General features: G+C 39.4%; 1 protein-coding gene across 3 annotated transcripts; it reads right to left on the reverse strand.

The window, feature by feature from the left end:
* Nucleotides 1-1,824: 1,824 nt before the first annotated feature.
* LOC116311840 (voltage-dependent calcium channel gamma-6 subunit-like) lies at nucleotides 1,825-16,915 on the reverse strand. Of its 3 annotated transcripts, XM_039605482.1 has the most exons (8): nucleotides 16,486-16,621; nucleotides 13,491-13,694; nucleotides 13,103-13,384; nucleotides 11,517-11,627; nucleotides 11,163-11,271; nucleotides 6,987-7,061; nucleotides 4,264-4,401; nucleotides 1,825-4,171 (listed from the first exon to the last, which is right to left on the reverse strand). In XM_039605482.1, the coding sequence occupies exons 3-8, from the start codon at nucleotides 13,310-13,312 to the stop codon at nucleotides 3,951-3,953; spliced, it is 864 nt and encodes a 287-aa protein (XP_039461416.1). In that variant the 5' UTR covers nucleotides 13,313-13,384; nucleotides 13,491-13,694; nucleotides 16,486-16,621; the 3' UTR covers nucleotides 1,825-3,950. The 3 variants fall into 3 exon arrangements, with proteins under 3 accessions (XP_039461416.1, XP_039461415.1, XP_031584912.1); XM_039605481.1 differs by lacking the exon at nucleotides 16,486-16,621 and adding an exon at nucleotides 16,872-16,915 and having other exon boundaries at nucleotides 13,103-13,694; XM_031729052.2 differs by having other exon boundaries at nucleotides 13,103-13,694.
* Between the last annotated feature and the right edge of the window lie 2,641 nt (nucleotides 16,916-19,556).

Below are 19,556 nucleotides of genomic sequence, written 5' to 3' on the forward strand. Positions count from 1 at the left end.
CCTAATGAAGACTGCACCTTCACCTTGCTAATTTTGTGCCTTTACTGACTAATAAGATTCAACTGACGATTGTGTGATTTTTATTTCACACACAGTTTATATGTATATATATATATATATATATATATATATATATATATATATATATATATATATATATATATATATATATATATATATATATATATATATATATATATATATATATATATATATGTTTCTTTTGTGAACTCAGCAGCAGGATAAATATAGACTTTTATATTAGAGTTTATTACCTTACTCGTAGTGTCATCTAGTTGACACTTGAACTACCTTTACAACTTACGCTTGTCACACACCTGCGTATGCGAGGTGGTGGAATCGAAAAGTATTGACTGTGCCTATAAAAAGAAAACACATGCCGTATTAGGTAGCAGCGATACACTGCTCTAAGTGCTGCTGTCACTTGCAAAATGCTTGCTTGAAGTCCTGTTCTGAATGCATGTCATGCACTGTCCAGAGCACATGCTGGGACGCCAGCTGAGGACTGTATCAAGACATTGGCCCTTCAACTTGAATTTTACCTTGGAGAGGAGGACATAGTTGCAGGGGGTACAATGTGATATGTAAGAATAGTGGGGAGTTTAACCCCTGGCCACGAATTCACAACCCCATGAATGATGAAAAATACCAGTTGAGCCATCTTCAGTCTTTGTAGCCTGCAGGCTGCTGTTTGGTCTCTGGATCGGAGACCTGTGAATCACACATAGTGGTTTCTGCTCCACTGTGCAATGCCTGCACATATAAAGTATTCACAAAAATGCATGTCCTACTGTTGATGATGCAAAATAATGTCAAAGTATATGTGTATGTTATGCAAATGTCACTGGTATCATACCTATACCAAATCACCATGAAGCTAACACAGAGCAAAAAGTGTATCATCACATCCACAAAGTGTAGACACACCTGCAAGTGTGTGTGAGGTGCAGGGCAGAGTAGCATCATTTAATGTAGCAGCTAGTGTTAGCTTAAACACTCAGAGCTGAGATAGGAACAGGAGTGGTAATTTAATCTGTAAATAAATTGGAAATTTAGTCCTCAGCAGTTTGCTCGTCTCCTCAGCAACATCATAACAGCCAAACTGCACCTGTGTGAGTAACTCAGTCCAGCTAAGGATGTTTGCTGTGAGAACTGAATCTCCAGGTGTGCGAGAGGAGCTGCCGGCCAAATTTTAGCCAGCCATAAAATGTGTAAATAAGCTCAGGCTACATTGTAGTGCTTAGTGACAGGCTTCCATGACAAATGGTGGTTTGAGGGAATCCAGTAGTGCTCCTGTTATTTAGCTCTACCTGGATGGATCGCCCAGAATATAATCATATGTGTTAAAATACCATAAATATTTCATTTTTACATACACAAATATCATTAGTACCCATAAATCATGACACCCCTACTGTGAACCAAACATACTGGTTAAAAAAACTCACTGTAAGTGAAACTGCTGACCTTGTGTTGTGCTGAGCCAATTTTGTAAAAAAAAAACAAATTGTGACCCACCAAACATTTGCATTCCTAATCATTTAGATGCAGTGAGATGGACAAGAACTGGTCTGACCTATTCAAACATCCTGGTGTATATACCAGAATTCAGGTTTTAATCTCAAAGCATGTTTTTTTTTTTTTTTTTTTATTCAAAATACAGAATGATACTTCTGCAATATTACACAGCATTTTAACTTGACGTGATTCCAATGAACAGAACCCAAAGAAAAAGTATGAAATAGAGCATGTAGTTAGTTCAGTTCAGTTCATTTTTATTTCAAACATTTCAAACATGTGCCTTCACAATCATTTCCAAATATCATTCCATTATTTGTTTGAAAAGGAGTAGGCAGAAGTATTTACTTATTTGTCCCTACCCCCTCAAGTTTTACCTCTCATTCATTTAATTTTCTTTTAGTCTTAAATTAAACAAACAACATATGAAACAAAAGTAAAGCAAAGCAAAAACAAAACATACATAAATCAAAAACAAGAAATAGTTAACAGTCAGTTCAGTCATGAGGTGTAAAGTGGGACAGTTCATAAAAGCAGCGATTGTGGAGGCAGCGACTGTAAGCCAAGAGCGTGTTGAGAGTGCAGAATAGGAGAGAAATGGAACCTGATAGAGGACGACATTAAATATTCATGTGATGTTTAATAATAAAATGAACTCGTTCATACTCAGTCGATTCAGTTCAAAAAAGTTGCAGCGACAGTTCACCCTCCGTTCAGGCAGAGAAGCACTTTGTTTTAACACAAATCATCCGAGAAAAACCTTGAAGGTAAAAACCTGGCAGCTGATTTAACACAGTGCAGCTGTGTAGTCCCCACTGCACTTACATTTAAAATGTCAAACCAATACTGTTCTTACAGTGTTGTTGTATCTGCATGTGATGAAGATGACAAGACAGGAGTGTTACGCTACATTTATAACAGCCAAATATATATAAATATATATATTATTGTAATGTATTTGTACTGGTACAATAGTACAACAGGATGGACCTGTCTCCTTGAAGTTATATTTATACATTGAATATAGTGAATGGTGATCATTTATTTTATCAGCTATATATATGGAAAGTTATGTAGGTTCATATATGACCTTGAAAATATACTCAAACAAGCTTTGATCTTACTATAATTTCCATTTCTGATTACTGCAGAAATTGTAATGTTTTCCAGTGAACCAAGTAGCAATAGCGATATTGCATCATATCAGCTGCAGAAGCTTCATGGCTAACCCGCAACATGATCCCTTTTTGGCATTTAAAAAATAAAACTGAAAACCATTTTTAAAAGCATGTTCCATCCATTTTCTTCTGCTTATCCAATTCAGAGGGATACAGCCTGTCCCAGTACCAATTATACTTTACTGATAAGTTTGGAATTAGTAAATACATAATTTAGCAGCCTTTTCTTTTTAAGTTTACAAAAGTGTTTTTGTTTTGAATTAAATGCAAATAATTGTAATTTTCATGGTTATGCAGGTAATTCTAAATAATCTCAATATACACAAATGATCAACAAAAATAATCATACAGCAATCATAAAGCAGCTCTGCAGGAGGAAAGGCAATCAGGGTTTTTTTCACACATCACTAAAAATAAACTTTATGACTTTCTCAAATTGGCAGTCAGCACACAGTTCTGATGATGGTGTGGTCGTATCGTTACCTGAGCAGAAAGGCAGCTTTTTAAAACAAAATGAGAAAGCTATCAAAGCGTAGCCACAGTAAATGTATTTGGGGCAAAACAAGAGTGACATTAACACAACATTTAACTGCTGAATGCTCTCGGCTTGTGCAATTGTGCATCTATGAGCAGAACCTTTCTCAGAGTAAACACACAGAACAAAAGTCATTTTAAAAGCTTATTAGCTAATGGGTGAATTAGCTGTGTGAATAATAAATACGGAGAGAGAAATTAACTGGAAAGCATTTTAATATGTGTCGTGCATCATAAAAATTGAAGGTGGCAGATTTTAAGTATAGGGATGAAAATCATGAATATTAAAAAAAAAAGTTGGAAGGAGCAAAATTTCATCTTTTATTTTTTTTTATCATTTTTGAATTATTAACAACAATAGCCTCTAAAGCCTGCATGATCATTAGTAAGACAATACAGAAGTGTTTCCCACACACATTTGAGCAATAAGATCACCACATTCTTTGTAAATGAATGGCTTGTTGTGCAACAGAAAGAAATTAAAGCTATTTTTTACTAAATTAGGATACGATAATGGGATATTTTGGTAAATGCAGTAACTAAAGCACTAGTAAAACCAGCGACTCTTTTAACAAAATTGCTCTAAGTCGACAGAAAAAGCAATCTCTTTGGTAAGACATCTCTGGGAAACCTCCTCACTTCTCTGCACCCTCCCCCTTACAAGAGGGGCAGAAAAAATGCACCATCACCTCCAGTCCACTAGCTACTGCTGTCCTTGTGAGGGAGGCACTTCTGCCAGGGGCTGTAGGGCAACGCCAACAGCAGGAAGAGGATCCCGCCCACAATGAGGACAGCCCCCGCACAGCCAATACACGATACTGACCAGGAGAGCTCATGGTGGAGAGGAACTGTGTGATTGCTGGCAAGAAAAGCCAAAACAGACTGGTGGAAAACCAAGAGGGACAGGAGCACCAGAACACCTGTGATGGAGGAACCAGAAAGAGCTGTGAGAGGTATAGTTTTGGATAAAGTTAACCTTTGTGAGGGTAACTTTGCTGCCACCTTTACTGACCTGACAGAATGAAGCATACAGATGCTGGTTTAAGGAAAAACAGGATCTCCTTACTGAGAGCCATAGTGATGCAGATGGCACCCATCACCATCAGAAACAGGCTGAATAGGGCCAGCATTGCTGCTGCCACATTCAGATCTACATAGGGAATAGTGACAGTGTTAATTTAAGTGGATTTTGGACAGAACTCAATCAAAAGGTGGTTCATTTATTTCTGTGTTCAACAGGGAAAAATGTATTGCATCTAAAAGACAGAGCGGACAAGTTTGTAACCAGCTGCTGCTTTTTAAATGCTGCCATTGTTTTTGTCTCACTGTAATGGTTGGTGGGCTGTAGCATAGTGTTAGGGGGTGTCAGCACAGAAGGAGACTACCAGAGAGGATAGCACTGACTGAAATATGATGAAGTGGTAAAAACATTAGAGGGTTACAGACACAACTGGCGCCTTGCTCTGTAGCAATCAACTGTCAGCTACAAAGCGATGCATGACGAGTAAATCGCTTTAAATGCGGACAGGGCTTTCGTGTGTAACAGCTAGTAGCAAGGTTGCGTAATCCATGAACAAATGATACATAAAGCATTTTAAATTTGTGTTAGTAGAAACCAGGAGCCTATTTCATGGAAAAAATATACGCAATTAGCCAGTTCACTAATGATGGGGGTGTCACAGTTGAGGAATGACAGTAACAAATTGCAAATGATTTCAGTTTTGTACGCAGTTTGGTTTGACTAATGAAACAGGTCAAAATTAGCAATGGGAATGATCCCATGTTGCAAATCACAGCTTCCATGTTAAGGCATGAGGTTTCAGGAGCTTGCTCAAATAAAAGCTGCTTAACATTCCAGTTCGTGAATCACTCTGTTGTGATAAATGCTCAACTAACACTGTGACTGTATACCCAAACTAAATCTGAAAGTATTGAAACTACAGTGAATTAATGTTTTGGGGGATGCTCAATCATCCAGGTAAGTAAACGCTAAAAGGTTGATGCTGTTCATCTGGACGTAACGTTTTCAGTGAGAGAAACATTTCGTCACTCATCCAAGTGACCTCACAGCCCATCATTCATTCAGTGGGCTGGTTTCAGTCAATGTGCAAATGTACTGTTTTTAAGGTTGGGGAAACCTGCAGTCAGCTGAGACTGAAGAAGTCAGTTGGATGAGTTATGAAACATTTCTCCCACTGAAAACACTACGTCCACATGAACAGTGACACAAATCGTGTCAAATCATGTGACACAAGTTAGGTTGAACACAAAATCGGAAAACCCTTGGCTAGCATACACTCACTTAGACTCTGGAGATAAAAGTTAGTATTTTGACATTTCCCGTAAAACCAGCTGATATCCAGGCCAAGACTTCCTCTTCCATGTGTCAGTCATTGTTTATGAATGCTAAAATGTCATTGGACAGTTTAGATTTTGGCAAATTTATTTCCTCAGTTGCACTCCACATGGACTCATTTACATGAACACATGAATACAAATGGAAATAAGAAAGCTTCCAGTAATAAAAAAAATGACTGTTTATAGGTGATATTTGATTCTACTTATTTGCAGAAATTGTTTTGCATAGATTACACTGAAGACACATTTGAGTTGAATATGTGTTAACACAAGTAATTACAGTAACTATAAGACAGCAATCCCCAACCTTTTTGTGCCATAGGCCAGTTTATGTCCAACAATATTTTCATGGACTGGCCTTTAAGGTGTTGCAGATAAATACAACAAAATTAAACCAGTACTGGTAGCAAAAAAAAAGAACATCTATTCATAACACACGGAAAAAGACCCAGGGAAAGCGAGTTAACGATAAAAAAAATAACAATAAAAATCAATAAAAACCCTGAAAACTATAAATTTCACACCCAAGCCTCAACTCACGACTAACGGACCGGTACCGGTCTGTGGTCCAGTGGTTGGGGACCACTGCTATAAGAGATAGAATATAAAGTAGTGCGATAAAGTTGGGAGAAGACAGAAATTTTAGGGTCATCTTATTTCTTGGATTCTGAAAATATATATCCTGCCAAAAAACAAGACAGCTCTTTCTCTGCTAGCTGCAGAGCTACAGATCATTTTCAGCCCAAGGGACTACAGATGGCAGTCCCTCCAAAACCACCGATGCTACAGATGTAAATGGCATGTTGGATTTCTTGGAAAGTGCTTTTATTCCAATAACACAATCATCTTCAGATGTAAAAGGTTTGTATAGGTGTATGGATTTTGAATTACACTCCAAATGAATAATTTTTCATACTCGTGGCGACATTAAATCACTAGATTGAGGCTTATAGCGTGACAATGATGTGGCACCAGTGAACAATGAGATTTTAATGTATGTCCGTCTTTCTTCATTCAGTGTATGGCGCTGTGTGATCTTAATACATTATGAAACCGCCAGTGAAATGGGAGGTTAGACAGCAGCTCGGAGGCACTTGAACACAGCGTAGGCGGAATGCATTTCAAACACTCAGGGAGCAGACAATGGCCAACCTGAAAGAGCGTGGCAAGGAGGTGAAGGGAGACACAGAGAAAACGATGGGACCAAGAAATACAGGGATAGATCATGGGAGAGGTGATGGCAGGATAAGAGAGGATAAAGATGAAAGGGCAGAGAGGGCACAGGTGAAAGGAGGAGGGGGTGGGGTCAGTGAGAGGTACATGTGGAGAAAAAAGAAAAGAGAGGAGTGGGCAGCTGAAAGAGCCTAAGTGACTCACTTTTCTGTGTCGTCTTCTGAAACATCACAGCATTTTCCCCTGTAGTAAAAAACTTGAAGTACGTGCAGTTTGATTCTGCAGGAGACGAAAGGAGAGCGAAAGACAAATCTCTATGAGTGACATGAACACTGACAGGTAATCTCCTGTAGTTGCAAATTATCTTGATCATCTTTTTGAAATTCAAGAAGCCACATCCCCACGTCCTCTTCCTCGTCCCACCCCTGGATGCTTTGGTTTCAATTATTCTCCATCAAACATAATCAGCCGTGAACGTCAATGACAAGCTCAAGGTGACAACCCAATGCTTCCTGCACAATTTGTATTCTGCCTTCTTGATGATGTGTTACAATAATTAGAAATTGGCCGTCAAATAGATTCTGACACCTCTATCTGTTCCCTTGTGCATTGGCAAACACGAGCATGCACAACACACGCACACATCACTCTTAATTAGTGTGATCAAAGCCGCATCCTCAGTGTTCTGGCTTGGTCTCTTTTTTTTCTGCTGCTGCAGCTATAAGAGTTTCAGCGAACACTGCAGCACTCTAAAATCCCAATTGACAGAATTCAAATCCCATCAACAAATAAAGGCTCGCTGTAGCTGGCCAGTCAGGCAATAATTGGACTTTCCTTTCATTGACCACAGAACATGTGTACACTTTAATCCCCAAAGGAATTTGTGGGCCAGCATTTCCATCATCAGTGTCTGGCTAAGAAGAAAACCCCTAAAATAACATCTCACATTTAAACTGGATAAAGGAACTTAATAAAGCAGGAAAGTCAGAATGGTCAGTGATGTGGCAGTTCATCTGACTCATGATCCATCAGTTCTCAGGTTATTGCCTGTAAATTCAACAAATGTGACCTTGAACACAGAATGGGTGAAGACAATATTGGTAAATGGTAAATGGCCTGTATTTATATAGCGCCTTACTAGTCCCTAAGGACCCCAAAGCGCTTTACATAACCAGTCATTCACCCATTCACGCACACATTCACACACTGGTGATGGCAAGCTACGTTGTAGCCACAGCCACCCTGGGGCGCACTGACAGAGGCGAGGCTGCCGGACACTGGCGCCACCGGGTCTCCTGAACTGTGGACAGACAGATGGATGGGTTTTTATTGAAAATTGTAGTATAGACTAAAAGCTAAACTTTATATACATCCATATTATATTAAGAGGAGATTTTATCTCAAATTATACTCCATACACTCATAAATGGAATCACTGAGCTTTTTCAGAATGCATGTATGCATCACTGTTAGTGCTATGTGACATCTCAGTATGGCTACATAATATCTTTGTTTAAGCAGAATTAAACCTTGGTAAATCTAACCATCCATGTAACCATATAAAAAGAAAAAAATGATCAAAATGAGTATATTATATTAGTGATGGGTGGTCCAGCTCTTTTCAAAGATTTGGCTCTTTTGACTCGGCTCCCTTAGAAAAACCTGACTAAATGACTCTTCATTCAGAACATTGTATTGAAGCCTAATTTAGCAGTTACGAATTATGTTACTTTTGCATTTTGCTCATTTCTTCAGCCTTGAATTCAAATCCATCTCCTTGTCTCTCTGTCTCTAGCCTGTACCGCTACACTCTTTGTCTCCTGAACCTCTGCCTTCTTGCTTCTTTTACATAATGTTATGATCCTAGCCTGTATTTGCATGTGATTGGTCTGCTTGGTGTGCCCAGCAAAATAAAGAAGATTCTCAGCAGAGCTGAGCAGGAGCGGTTAAAAAGTTGGTCGCTTTTGTTGTTTGCTACAAAGTATCGGCTCGTTTGCAAATGACACATATTGCATATATTGTTCTCCTGCCCATGATGTTCTGCAGGGTGTTTGACTTTGTAACGCTGACTCGTGCATGTACTGCACTTACTATGTTCCAGTAGTTTTTAACCCTGTAGTTTAGCAATTTAAAGGAGTCTATAACATAAAAGGAGGTTTGTTTTGTTCTTTGACAGTGATTCTTTTTCCTGATGGTGAGGATGCAGGCCTAGAATTTTACTTGTTTCAGCTTCATATTCATTCCTTCCACATGTTCAAACAATCTTACTGCACCCCCATTACCCAGCAAGCAGGTAGCCTGTAAAGCTTTCTCACTCATTTTGATGATAATCAAAGAGATCTCTTCTCTGATAAGATGCAGAGATGTCTCTGTGGACTGCTCAGTCCAAAATCTCAATTTTGTTTTTTTATACGAATCATTTAGCAAAAAGAGGAGTTCATACAGGTGAGTCATGGAAAATAGGAGCAATACTGCAAATATGTCCTGGTCCTGGGTCTGGTCATTCAGTGTTTCTAATTTTTGAGTTAAGTTATACTTTTTGTATTATGGCTTTCTGGTTGTATGTTAATTATAGTTCTGGTTTTTAGGTTTTCTGTTCTGTTTCTGTGTTTTCACTGTGTTCCACATCTAGTCAGTTTTGCCTCTGTGCCTCATGTTTCCTCTGTTCCCAGGTCTGTCATGTTTCAAGTGTCTGTGTGAATTGTCTCATGTTTCCTGTTTTATTTTGATAGTCCCTGTCCTGCGTGCAGTGTTTCTGGTTTTGCTTCCCCTTGTCTTGTTACGTTTGATTACTCCCAGCTGTGCTCTCGTCCTGTGTCTCATTCCCTCGTTTTCCCTCACTGTATTTAAGCCCTGTGTTTCTCTCTGTCAGTGTTGCTTTGTACCTTTACCATGCTGTGTGCTTTTTCCCCTCCCTGTTCCTGGTTGGGTTCTACCTCTGTTCCCAGTGTCTTAGTTCCTTGTCATTACTTTCTAGTTTTCTGTTTTTGAATTTTTGGTTCCTAGTATGTTTTTGCTACAGCGCAATAAAGCTGCCTCTTTTAGTTCACCCTTGTGTCTTGTGAGTGCTGCATTCCTTCATCCTATCTGCCACACAACACACCTTGACAAAATAGCTTTAACAATGTTTCCAAAGTTTTCCAACCCACAGTCTCATTTTGTTCTGCTGCCCCAGCACCTGAAACTGTAAGTTGTGAGATCAGTAGAAGCTGATTAGGCTTGAAAACTGGTAGAGTATATGACAGCATAGAGTTGGAGCATTGGGTAGTATTTTAGTCTATTGGTGTTGAGGCGCTGTTTTGGACATTTTGAAGCCTCAGCTGTGGGCTGTTTGAGCAAGAAGAGACCATATTTGTATTAGAGGTTTTCATTATGAGCTAATGATAGCAAGCTTGATTAGCAGGCTGCATCCAGAAATTCTATAGGTGCAACACACAGACACCTGCTAATTGGTGATAGACTAGAATTTTACTCACCAAAACCAAAGCACAAAATTCTTGAGTGGTCTAATTATTAGTTAATGGACCAAGAGCACAAGTATGAAGGGAGGGTCAAACTAAGTATATATGAGCCAAAGCTGTTTTCATACCAGGATGTAAACATGACTTTTATTGCTGTAAAGTCTGGCATTTTAAAATGGGATTCTGAGATCAGACCTTTTTGGCAGTTCAATGTGGCAGTTGTTTTGCTGCTTCGGTATACCCTAGACAAGTCAATCTATCACAAGGATTACATTTACCACCACATACTCTTGCATCAAAACATATGATCAGTTTAGAATGACTTGTTTATGTAATGTGCATGCCTTTGGACCATAGGAAGAAACCCCCACAAGTACAGCAAGAACATGCAGACTCCACGCAAACAGGCCCCAACCAACCACTGCTGAACGCTGCACCGCCCTCTCATCATGGCAGTACACATTCAGTGCATTTGAAATAATTAAAACAGATCTATTAAAACCCATGCAGTATGAACACAAGTTAAAATTCAAGTGTTTAGGCACTCAAACCAGAAGCCGGATATTGTTGTCCTTGTTCTGTTGTATCCCTTCACTTGACCCAAAAACAAAATGTGGACCATTTCACTCTGTAACAATGACTCAGTCAGTTACTCAGCCAGACTATTCAGCCTGCCAGCCATCAAACAGTGAGCCAAGCATCATTTGTCTAGCCAGAAAGTCAGGTAGACCACTCTTTCATGCTAACTCTCTCCCTCAAACTGAACTGTCCAACAAGCTTGACAGTTTGACAAACGTCCAGTCAGCTCATTGCTCCATCAATCATCTGTTCAAACCTCTTTTCCTCAGACAGACTAGTCATCCATCATCCAAAAGTTAGACACACATCCACCCAACCAGTCAGTAATTTCACAAGTCACCTCCGGCCAGTTCAGCAGGTCCGCAGCTCTCTCTCTCTGGGTCAATGTCAGACACCCACAGGGTCTTGGTGCAGCCCTTCCACAGGCCATAGTGGGCTGTCAGACAAGTCTGCAAAACAAAGACCACAGATCTGTTGATTTAAAATAAGAGGTAATATCTTTTGCCATCGATCACAGGGTTTTGCCCTTTGGACCAAACAGCCTTTCATTTCTAAAAAGAAATGACTGTTTAGTTGGGACTTTACCCCGTACTACTTCTACCCTGGACAGATAATGTCTAAGACACTCTGACACATCTGTTTATCAGTGAAAACAGCAACATAGCTCATGAACAGAAAAAAGTCTGACTTTCACCTGATTGTTATAGAAACTCTTCGGTGGTGCCAGCTCCACCCAGAACTCAGTCCCGACCCCAAGGACTGTCAGGACTACACCAACAATGGCGACAAAGAATGCTAATTTGATCTGGTGACAAAACAAGAACAAGAACAATTTAAGTTAACATAAGGATTTTTTTTCATAAATGTACTGTCACTGGCGTGTGCTCAAGTCGTGAGGTGTAGTCAGTTACAGTGTCCCTTACACGCTGCCCTTTAGTCTCTCAATGTTAGCGTTCATTCCCAGATTATACAGTCTATTCCTATTTGGTAGGGACCCACACCTGCCAAAATCTAATACAAAACAAAAGATAAATTGCAGACTAACTAATGTGCCCCATTTATATAATATTTTATTCACAGCATTGTGCAAAAGTCTTGAAGTACCATTTCTTTATATTTTGCTTGGAAAATTGGGACTAGTTGCAATGATTATTGAAGCAATGCAGTATATAAGGCAAAACCAGACAGCTTGTACTCTCTTAGGCAACCTTTCTTTTAGTAGTCTTCAGGAATATCCCTAGCCCCACTGGCTAAAATATAGGCCCAAACTATGACAGAGCCTTCACCAGCTTCACCATTTTTTTTCTTTGTCATTATGCAAATGACCAGATGTTAATTCAAAGAATAGTGTAATTGCCAATGCCTCCAGTAAGATAAATTTCCAGGTTATTGCTTATAAATAACTTTTGAATACCGTCAAATTCAATGTTGTGACAAAACGGGATGTAAACATCTTAAATAAATATGTTTAGATAAAACTAAATATACTGCATATATATGAGAGAGAGAGTATTTAATAGAAAGTTAAACAAGCAAGTTAATGTAATGAAATGAAGACATCACTTTCAGTTTGTCACATATTTATTTATTTCTAAATGTATTTTTAACAGTAGTTTTTAGGGCATTTTACTGAGGATGTATTGATGAATTTGTTGATTTATTTCTGTGATTTAAATTTTGTCAGTTTTGATCCTCCATACCATCCAAACAATAAATGCAGCATAGAAATAGGCCTCCCACCCATCACTCCTACACACAGCACTACACAGAATCAAAATGGTGCTTTCAGAGGTGTCTGGCTGAGCTCAGTTACATAAAATTACATAGATTATTTAGACTAAGTCTGTAAAGCACATAACGCTGACTTCTTCACTCATAAATCATAGTGACCAAACAAAGATATGTCCCATTCCCATTTTTTCTCACTGCCTCACGTTGTCAGATGAATGACGGACAGCAAGGCCAGAAAATTGTTCTAATAGTAAAATAATACAATTTTGAAATAGGAAAATTCATAGCTTTTCATAGTCACATACCTATTTTACACCTATAGATTGCATTTCAGTTAAATTTTTATTACCTTATTGTCAGATAACTGAAATTAATCTTTTCAAAATATGTATTTTCTAATATTCAGAGCCATTTTCTGACCCTGTGGTGTGTTCCCTGTACCTTGACTTCACTTAAGGCAGCTATATGATTGATTGGTTCTATTACCTCCAGACTACGATCATGCATCCAGAAGGTAAACATACATCCACACGATATAAAACCAGTTACCTTTCCCTCCTGGGCCTCACTCATGGCATGTCCTGTTGAAGTTGTCCTGCGGCGCTTGTTCCCACCAAATGTACTGCGTCCACTCATCAGGCTGGCCAGACCCCCTGCACCCTGGGCTGGTCCTCCTGGTACAGGCCCACCAGCCACTCCGGGGGTCCCTGGGCCTACAGTGCGGCCCTCCTCGTCAGTCACAAAAAACGTTGACCACATTTTGAGAAAATATAAAACTACCAAGGAAGCTGAGCAGGGTCCAGTCTGTGGTCTAACTCGATTTGGGCTTTTCTTCAATTCAAGATTAAGAGTAGAGCAAAAACAGAGGAAATGGCTAGTTAGAAATTGAAAGAAAAACAATTAAAATGTCCAGAATGGGACCAGAAACTAGACATACAACGTCTTTAGCAGGAACAAGTGCCAATTATCCTTCTCTTGAAAAAAATGCTGAGGAATAATGGTGGCTTGGATGACAGATACAAAACCGCTAAGTGAATCATCATGGAAAAAATAAACGATTACAGATTACAGAAGATGTACTGAGAAGAGTATCTTCTGAACATCAGTAGAGGTAGGTCAGGAGAGTAAGAAAGGACATTTCCTAGAATGAAAAGAGGGAACAAAGAATCAAAAACTAAGAACCATTAAATATGTTTTTATCATCATAAAAGAGGCTTCACATACAGAATGTGCATAACATGCAAGAGTCACAGAAATATTCAAAAGTGTCAGCTAGTGATTTTGTAAAAGGCTTTGTTATATAAAATAGTATTTCAGTAACAGAAAATCTGAATTCTCAAATATACATATACAAAGTCAATATTAACTTTTTCTTATCTTTTTGGACATAAAAAAGCATTAAATCAGAATTCTGAGATTAATCTCAGAATTCTTGAATTTTTTCTCAGAATTCTCACTTTTTTCTCAGAATTCTGACCTTTTTTCTGAATTCTGACAAAAAAGGTGTGCCTACTTTTTTTCTTTTTTTTCCCTGGTGGCCCTAATCCTATTTCATAGTTTACTCACTGAGACCATAAAAAACATTTTAAAAATTCAATCACGTCAGGTTTTCTTGCAAGACTCATGTTTTTACTTTAATGAATCAAGTAAGATGGTTATTTATGTCAGTGAACAATATAAAAGTCCATTATGAAGTCTCGTTATCTGTATATTATCAGTTCACCCAGGTGTAAATAAGGTCAAACTATCCAAAAATAGAAACTTTCAAGAATGTCATTTGTTAAATCTTCAAAGTAAAAGAACAGTTCACAAGACTCTAATTGGGCCATAAAAATGTTAACAAAAACACTGCTTCTTCTATTCCTGTGTGATCTGAGCCCACATGAAGCAGCTGTTCTGTAACAAAAGTCCACTGTAATTTGAGCCAAAAAATGACTGCATTAAATAACCAGGATTCAGTGCTTTCATCAGTGCACTTAAAAAACAGGAAGAACACAATACAGGAGAGAACTCACAAATAGTAGAAATCAGAAATAATTATCTGTGCCCTGTTCTCCATTTTTCATAAGGACACTAAGCCAATATGAAAGCACTTAGCATGGCGGTGTCATAATCAATTATCTATTTTGACATGTTGACAGCAAGCACATAGAGAAATAGTCAGCATAGTGAAATCTTAACCTGCTATCTATTCTGAGATACTTTGTGGTACCTCAGCGACACTCATCATGTTCAAGACACGACCAATTACCTATTCTGAGAAACTCTGTGATACGAAGTCACACAGACACATCGCTGGTGAACTGAGTCTTAAACCCTTTGTTTCTGGAGGGGGAATGAAGCGGCTGCCCCGCTGAGTTCCACCGGGATGTGGTGACAACAGACACAACATGCAACCCTGTGTCTTGTTAGCAAAAATGAAACATGTTCCCTGGGGAGAAGACGCAATTTTACTTTCATATCAGCATCTACCTTGTGAACAAGATAACAAGTCACAGAGTGCAGGCTTAGAGAAGTTTTCAGTCAGCTTTGTGAAACAGAGATAATAAGCCACAACAACACAGTTGAATATAAACATATGATCACATTAACAGACAAAATCCTCCACTTAATGCACATCTTCAAACTTTAAACCCTTACGTATAATAATGCACTTCATTATATTGATTTATCTCTGTTGATTGTGAAAGCTTCTTGCACAGTAAGTAGAGTTTTTTTAAAACCTCTTATCGCAGGGCACAGAAGGATTTGAGCCTATCCCAACTGACATCGAGCACCCTGGACAGGGCGCCAACCATGCATATTTTCACCAATTTAGTACCACTAATTAAACAGACGCATGCAAACTCCACAGCAAAAGCTGATCAGCAGGTTATGCTTTTTGAGTGTCTTAATGACATCATTAATGCCACCCACATTTATACATTTTGATGCAGTATTGTTCAATCAACTCATTAGCTTAATCTAGTTTTATTATATGACATATTGTGAACACCACAATGCCAGATTTTCAGCTGATGAGTTAACTATACCAATAATATTGTGAAATGTGTAGACATTTTGAGGGGAATGTGATAATGAAGATCATCAGTTTATTCTATATTTTTATTATTTTACAAATATTATAACAATTTTACAGTGATTTGACAGTGCAAATTTATGAACTGCAAAGCAATTTGTGCTAATAGTCAAATTAGGTTGTAAACATTAGGGGCTCTCCACATAGTGTGGCCCAGATTAGTAACACAAAGCCACAAGTCAGAAAAAGTAATTTGAAATAGCTCTGGTTAGCACACACGTTTATCTAATGACAAACATGTTCAAACACTGTTAGCAGTTAGATTCAACATATCTTCTTATATAGCATCCATGTTATCTGCACATTTTGACTCAAATGACATTTGAATACACCAAAGTGTAAATGGTTATCTTTCATTAATAGGTAACATTACTCTGGTGTTAAGATATTTTCTAACAAGATTCAATTTTTGTTCAAAAGCACTTTTGTGCCTGATTTATTCGTGCATATGTGCTGAACTGCAACTTTTCTACCTAATCAAGTAAAACTAAAGTTAACTCTGATCCTGAGAGGGCAAACAACAGCAGCACTCTTTATAAAAACATTTATTGCATTTTGTGGTATAATTTATCTTTGTGTTGACACTCCTATAATAATGCCTACATAACACTGTAAAAATGACGTAACAATACACTGCAGGCAATTTGTCAAAAAGACAGTGGTGCAAAGTGGTCACTATGAGCTTCCATATCTAAAGCAACAGCAAACACACCTACAACAGCAAAACATCATTGACATCGTTAACTGCTCGTAGCTGGTTTAAAATATTTGTTGTGTAAAGTGTCTGGGCACCTGTTTAAAAATAATAATTAAAGTCTGCTGTCCTTACTCATCAAAACCGATCAGGTCTCACCTTATAATGCATCCAATATAACACGCTGGAAAAGCAGCATTGAAGCACGAGCAGGAAAGTCCAGCGTCAACCTTTAACAAGTTCACTCACTTTCTTAGTGAATCCAAAAATAAGCCAACATGGAACCCACACAGACACGCACACGCACACACACAGCAAACACCATAAACACTCTGTAAAGGCAACGTTTGAAGAAGAAGCCAGTTCAGCTTTATTCCCCCACCAGCCCAGCCCCCTTCACACAGTTCAGCAGCCAGAAATTATCATGCTGAAATTAGACACATTAGTTTCACTTTTTCACTCTTTAACACGTGCTGCACGCCTGCTTCACTGCGCTCGCCGCCATCTCACGAATATCACAACAATGACATTAACAAGTTGCTGACCTGGTTTTTGTGTGTGTGGTTCTGCTCGGAGTGACGGAGGGCGAGCTGAGGCCGGGAGAGGGAGTGATTGAGGGAGGGGAAAGTGAAAGAGTGAGGGGAGGGAGGAGGGGAGTATAGGTCAAAGTAGCTCAGTATTGCGTCTGAGGGGGGGGTAGATGGGGTAACATGTGCTCATGTTTGAAGGAGGAGGTGAAAGAGAGATGACGCGTGCGTGTGTGTGTGTGTGTGTCTGTGTGTGTAGGTGTGTGTGTCTGTGGTATTCAGTCACACTGTAGCTTCTGTAAGCGAATCTGTTTGTTTACGCTAACATGGACAGTTGTGTTGGACAGCTGTCTCAGCTTCAAAATGTACTTGTGCGAAAATGAGCACACACATTCAGACCCATCCCCTTGACTGTGTGTCTGTGTGTGTGTGCCTCCTCTTTCTATTTTTGCTGCCCACCTGTTAATGACACTAAATCCGACCCAGGGGAAAGGGCTGCAGCAGGGGGCTTGTGTCAGCTCCGCCCTGGCTGTGAGGTTCATGTCTGCGGCCACAGCTACGATCCCACTGATTGAAGAGGGAATTGTAGATTCAACACCTCAAGTAACACTGCCGGTTAGCTGCCGGTTGGCTCGCATGATCGGATGTTAGACTGGTGAGACCAATTCCACCAGACAGTGAAAACTTGATAGCTTACTGCCAGCTGACAGCAGCAATGAGACACCTTATCCAGTTTGTTTGTTATAACCAATTTAAAGCATTTCCGTTGGTCTTTAAGGACTATTACGAAACTTACTTAACCCAGCAAACATTTGGACACTAAGAAACACTGGTTGACCAACAACTACTTAATATTATCATTTTATGAATTAAAACAAAAAAGAAAAACAAAGAAAACATTCTGATTTCTGTGGACACAATGGAAAGTCTGCAGCCAGGGACATTTTGCTTTGGTTTCCATTTTATCCTCTTGAACATCTGGATGGAAATACTGAGCAGAGAAGAAAGCAAGTAAGTTTACCATGCAACAAATATACATTAATGTTATAAACCTGTTGTTTACATCATTAAAAATCTGAATCCAGTAATACTTGTCTATGGATCTTGTGCTTGTTCCTGTGCTGACATGATTAGTGCCTCTGTTTTGTCCTTCAGTACAGCTTTGTCCACCCACTGGTAGGATTTCCGGATGCAAGCCACTTTCTCTATTTGCCGGTGGTACATACTGTGCAGGGGTCCTTCCATGATGGTTCGTCCTCTCAGAAAGGAATTGGCAAGAATACCAGAGGAGCGAAATAACAGCTACTGGTAGACAGAGCCGTCACCCAAGACTGCAAGACCCGGCTCCCCAACCTGTGCCTTGCCTGGATTGATTACAAGAAGGCCTACGACTCGATGGCCCACACCTGGATCCTGGAATGCCTAGAACTATACAAGATCAACAGGACCCTAAGAGCCTTCATCAGGAACTCAATGGGAATGTGCTGAACAATACTAGAGGCCAACTTCAAGCCCATAGCACAAGTCACCATCAAGTACGGGATCTACCAAGGAGATGAGCTGTCCCCACTGTTGTTCTGCATAGACCTGAATCCCCTCAGTGAGATTATCGACAAGACCGGCTACGGATACCGACTACAGTTGTCAGCCACCTTCTCTACATAGATGACATCAAGCTGTATGCCAAAACTGCAACCACCAAGTACCTGCAGAGGGTCAGACAAATCCTGATCCGGGCTATCAACACCTACACCCTGCCCGTGATCAGGTACCCTGCTGGGATAATAAGTTGGCCAAAGGAGGTGATAGAAGCCACTGACATCAAAACAAGGAAGCTCCTGACCATGCGTGGTGGTTTCACCCCAAGTCCAGCACATTGAGGCTGTATGCTAAGAGGAAGGAAGGAGGCCAGGGACTAGTGAGTCTCAGTACCACAATCCAGGATGAGACAATGAACATCCATGAATACATCAGGAAGATGGCCCCAACCAACCGTGTGCTCAGTGAATTTTTTTTATTATTTTTTTTTTTTCATTATTATGCATCACTGTCAGTTTTGTTTAGCTGGCTGAGAATGAACAACAGTTATCTGGTTTCTGGACATGTTTCTTTTCCATATGAAACATTGTGTTACTGCTATTGGATTCATATGCTTTATTTGGTGTTGGTGTGAGTATTAGCATAGTTGTGCAAGAAATTGAAAAGCTTGACTAAAGCATTATTGCTCCTGACAGTCATCAACTCAAACAATCAAATCGATTGTTATTATTCACATTTTACTTACAGGAGCTCTAAGTAGGATTCACAGAAACAGTGGTCAAACAAACCCTCCCTCCAAAAAACAATCCAGTAAGAAGGCCTCTCCACAAACAAAGCAGTCTCTAAAACTAAGGTGATGTTGATATCGTAACAAATACATGTTTGTGGGCTCTAGCTCACTGTGTCGCAGTGGTACAAGCAGTTTGTTTTCCAACTGTCTAATCAGAGGGTCAGTGAATGGCTGGTCCTCCAGCTGCCAGAGGGAGAGAATACTGCAGTCAGATGTGCCTGGCATTGTGATAAACTGTGTGTGAACAAGCAAGAAGGTTAGACACAGAGGCTGACAAAGATGGATGACTGAGTGTGAGGGAGAAAAAGAGAAGATCAAGTAAAAGAGGTGAGGAACTTGGAAGAAAGAGAAGAATCATACAAAGATAAACAGAG

This window comes from Oreochromis aureus, linkage group 22 (assembly GCF_013358895.1).
Source record: "Oreochromis aureus strain Israel breed Guangdong linkage group 22, ZZ_aureus, whole genome shotgun sequence".
In the NCBI taxonomy this organism is placed as follows: domain Eukaryota; kingdom Metazoa; phylum Chordata; class Actinopteri; order Cichliformes; family Cichlidae; genus Oreochromis; species Oreochromis aureus.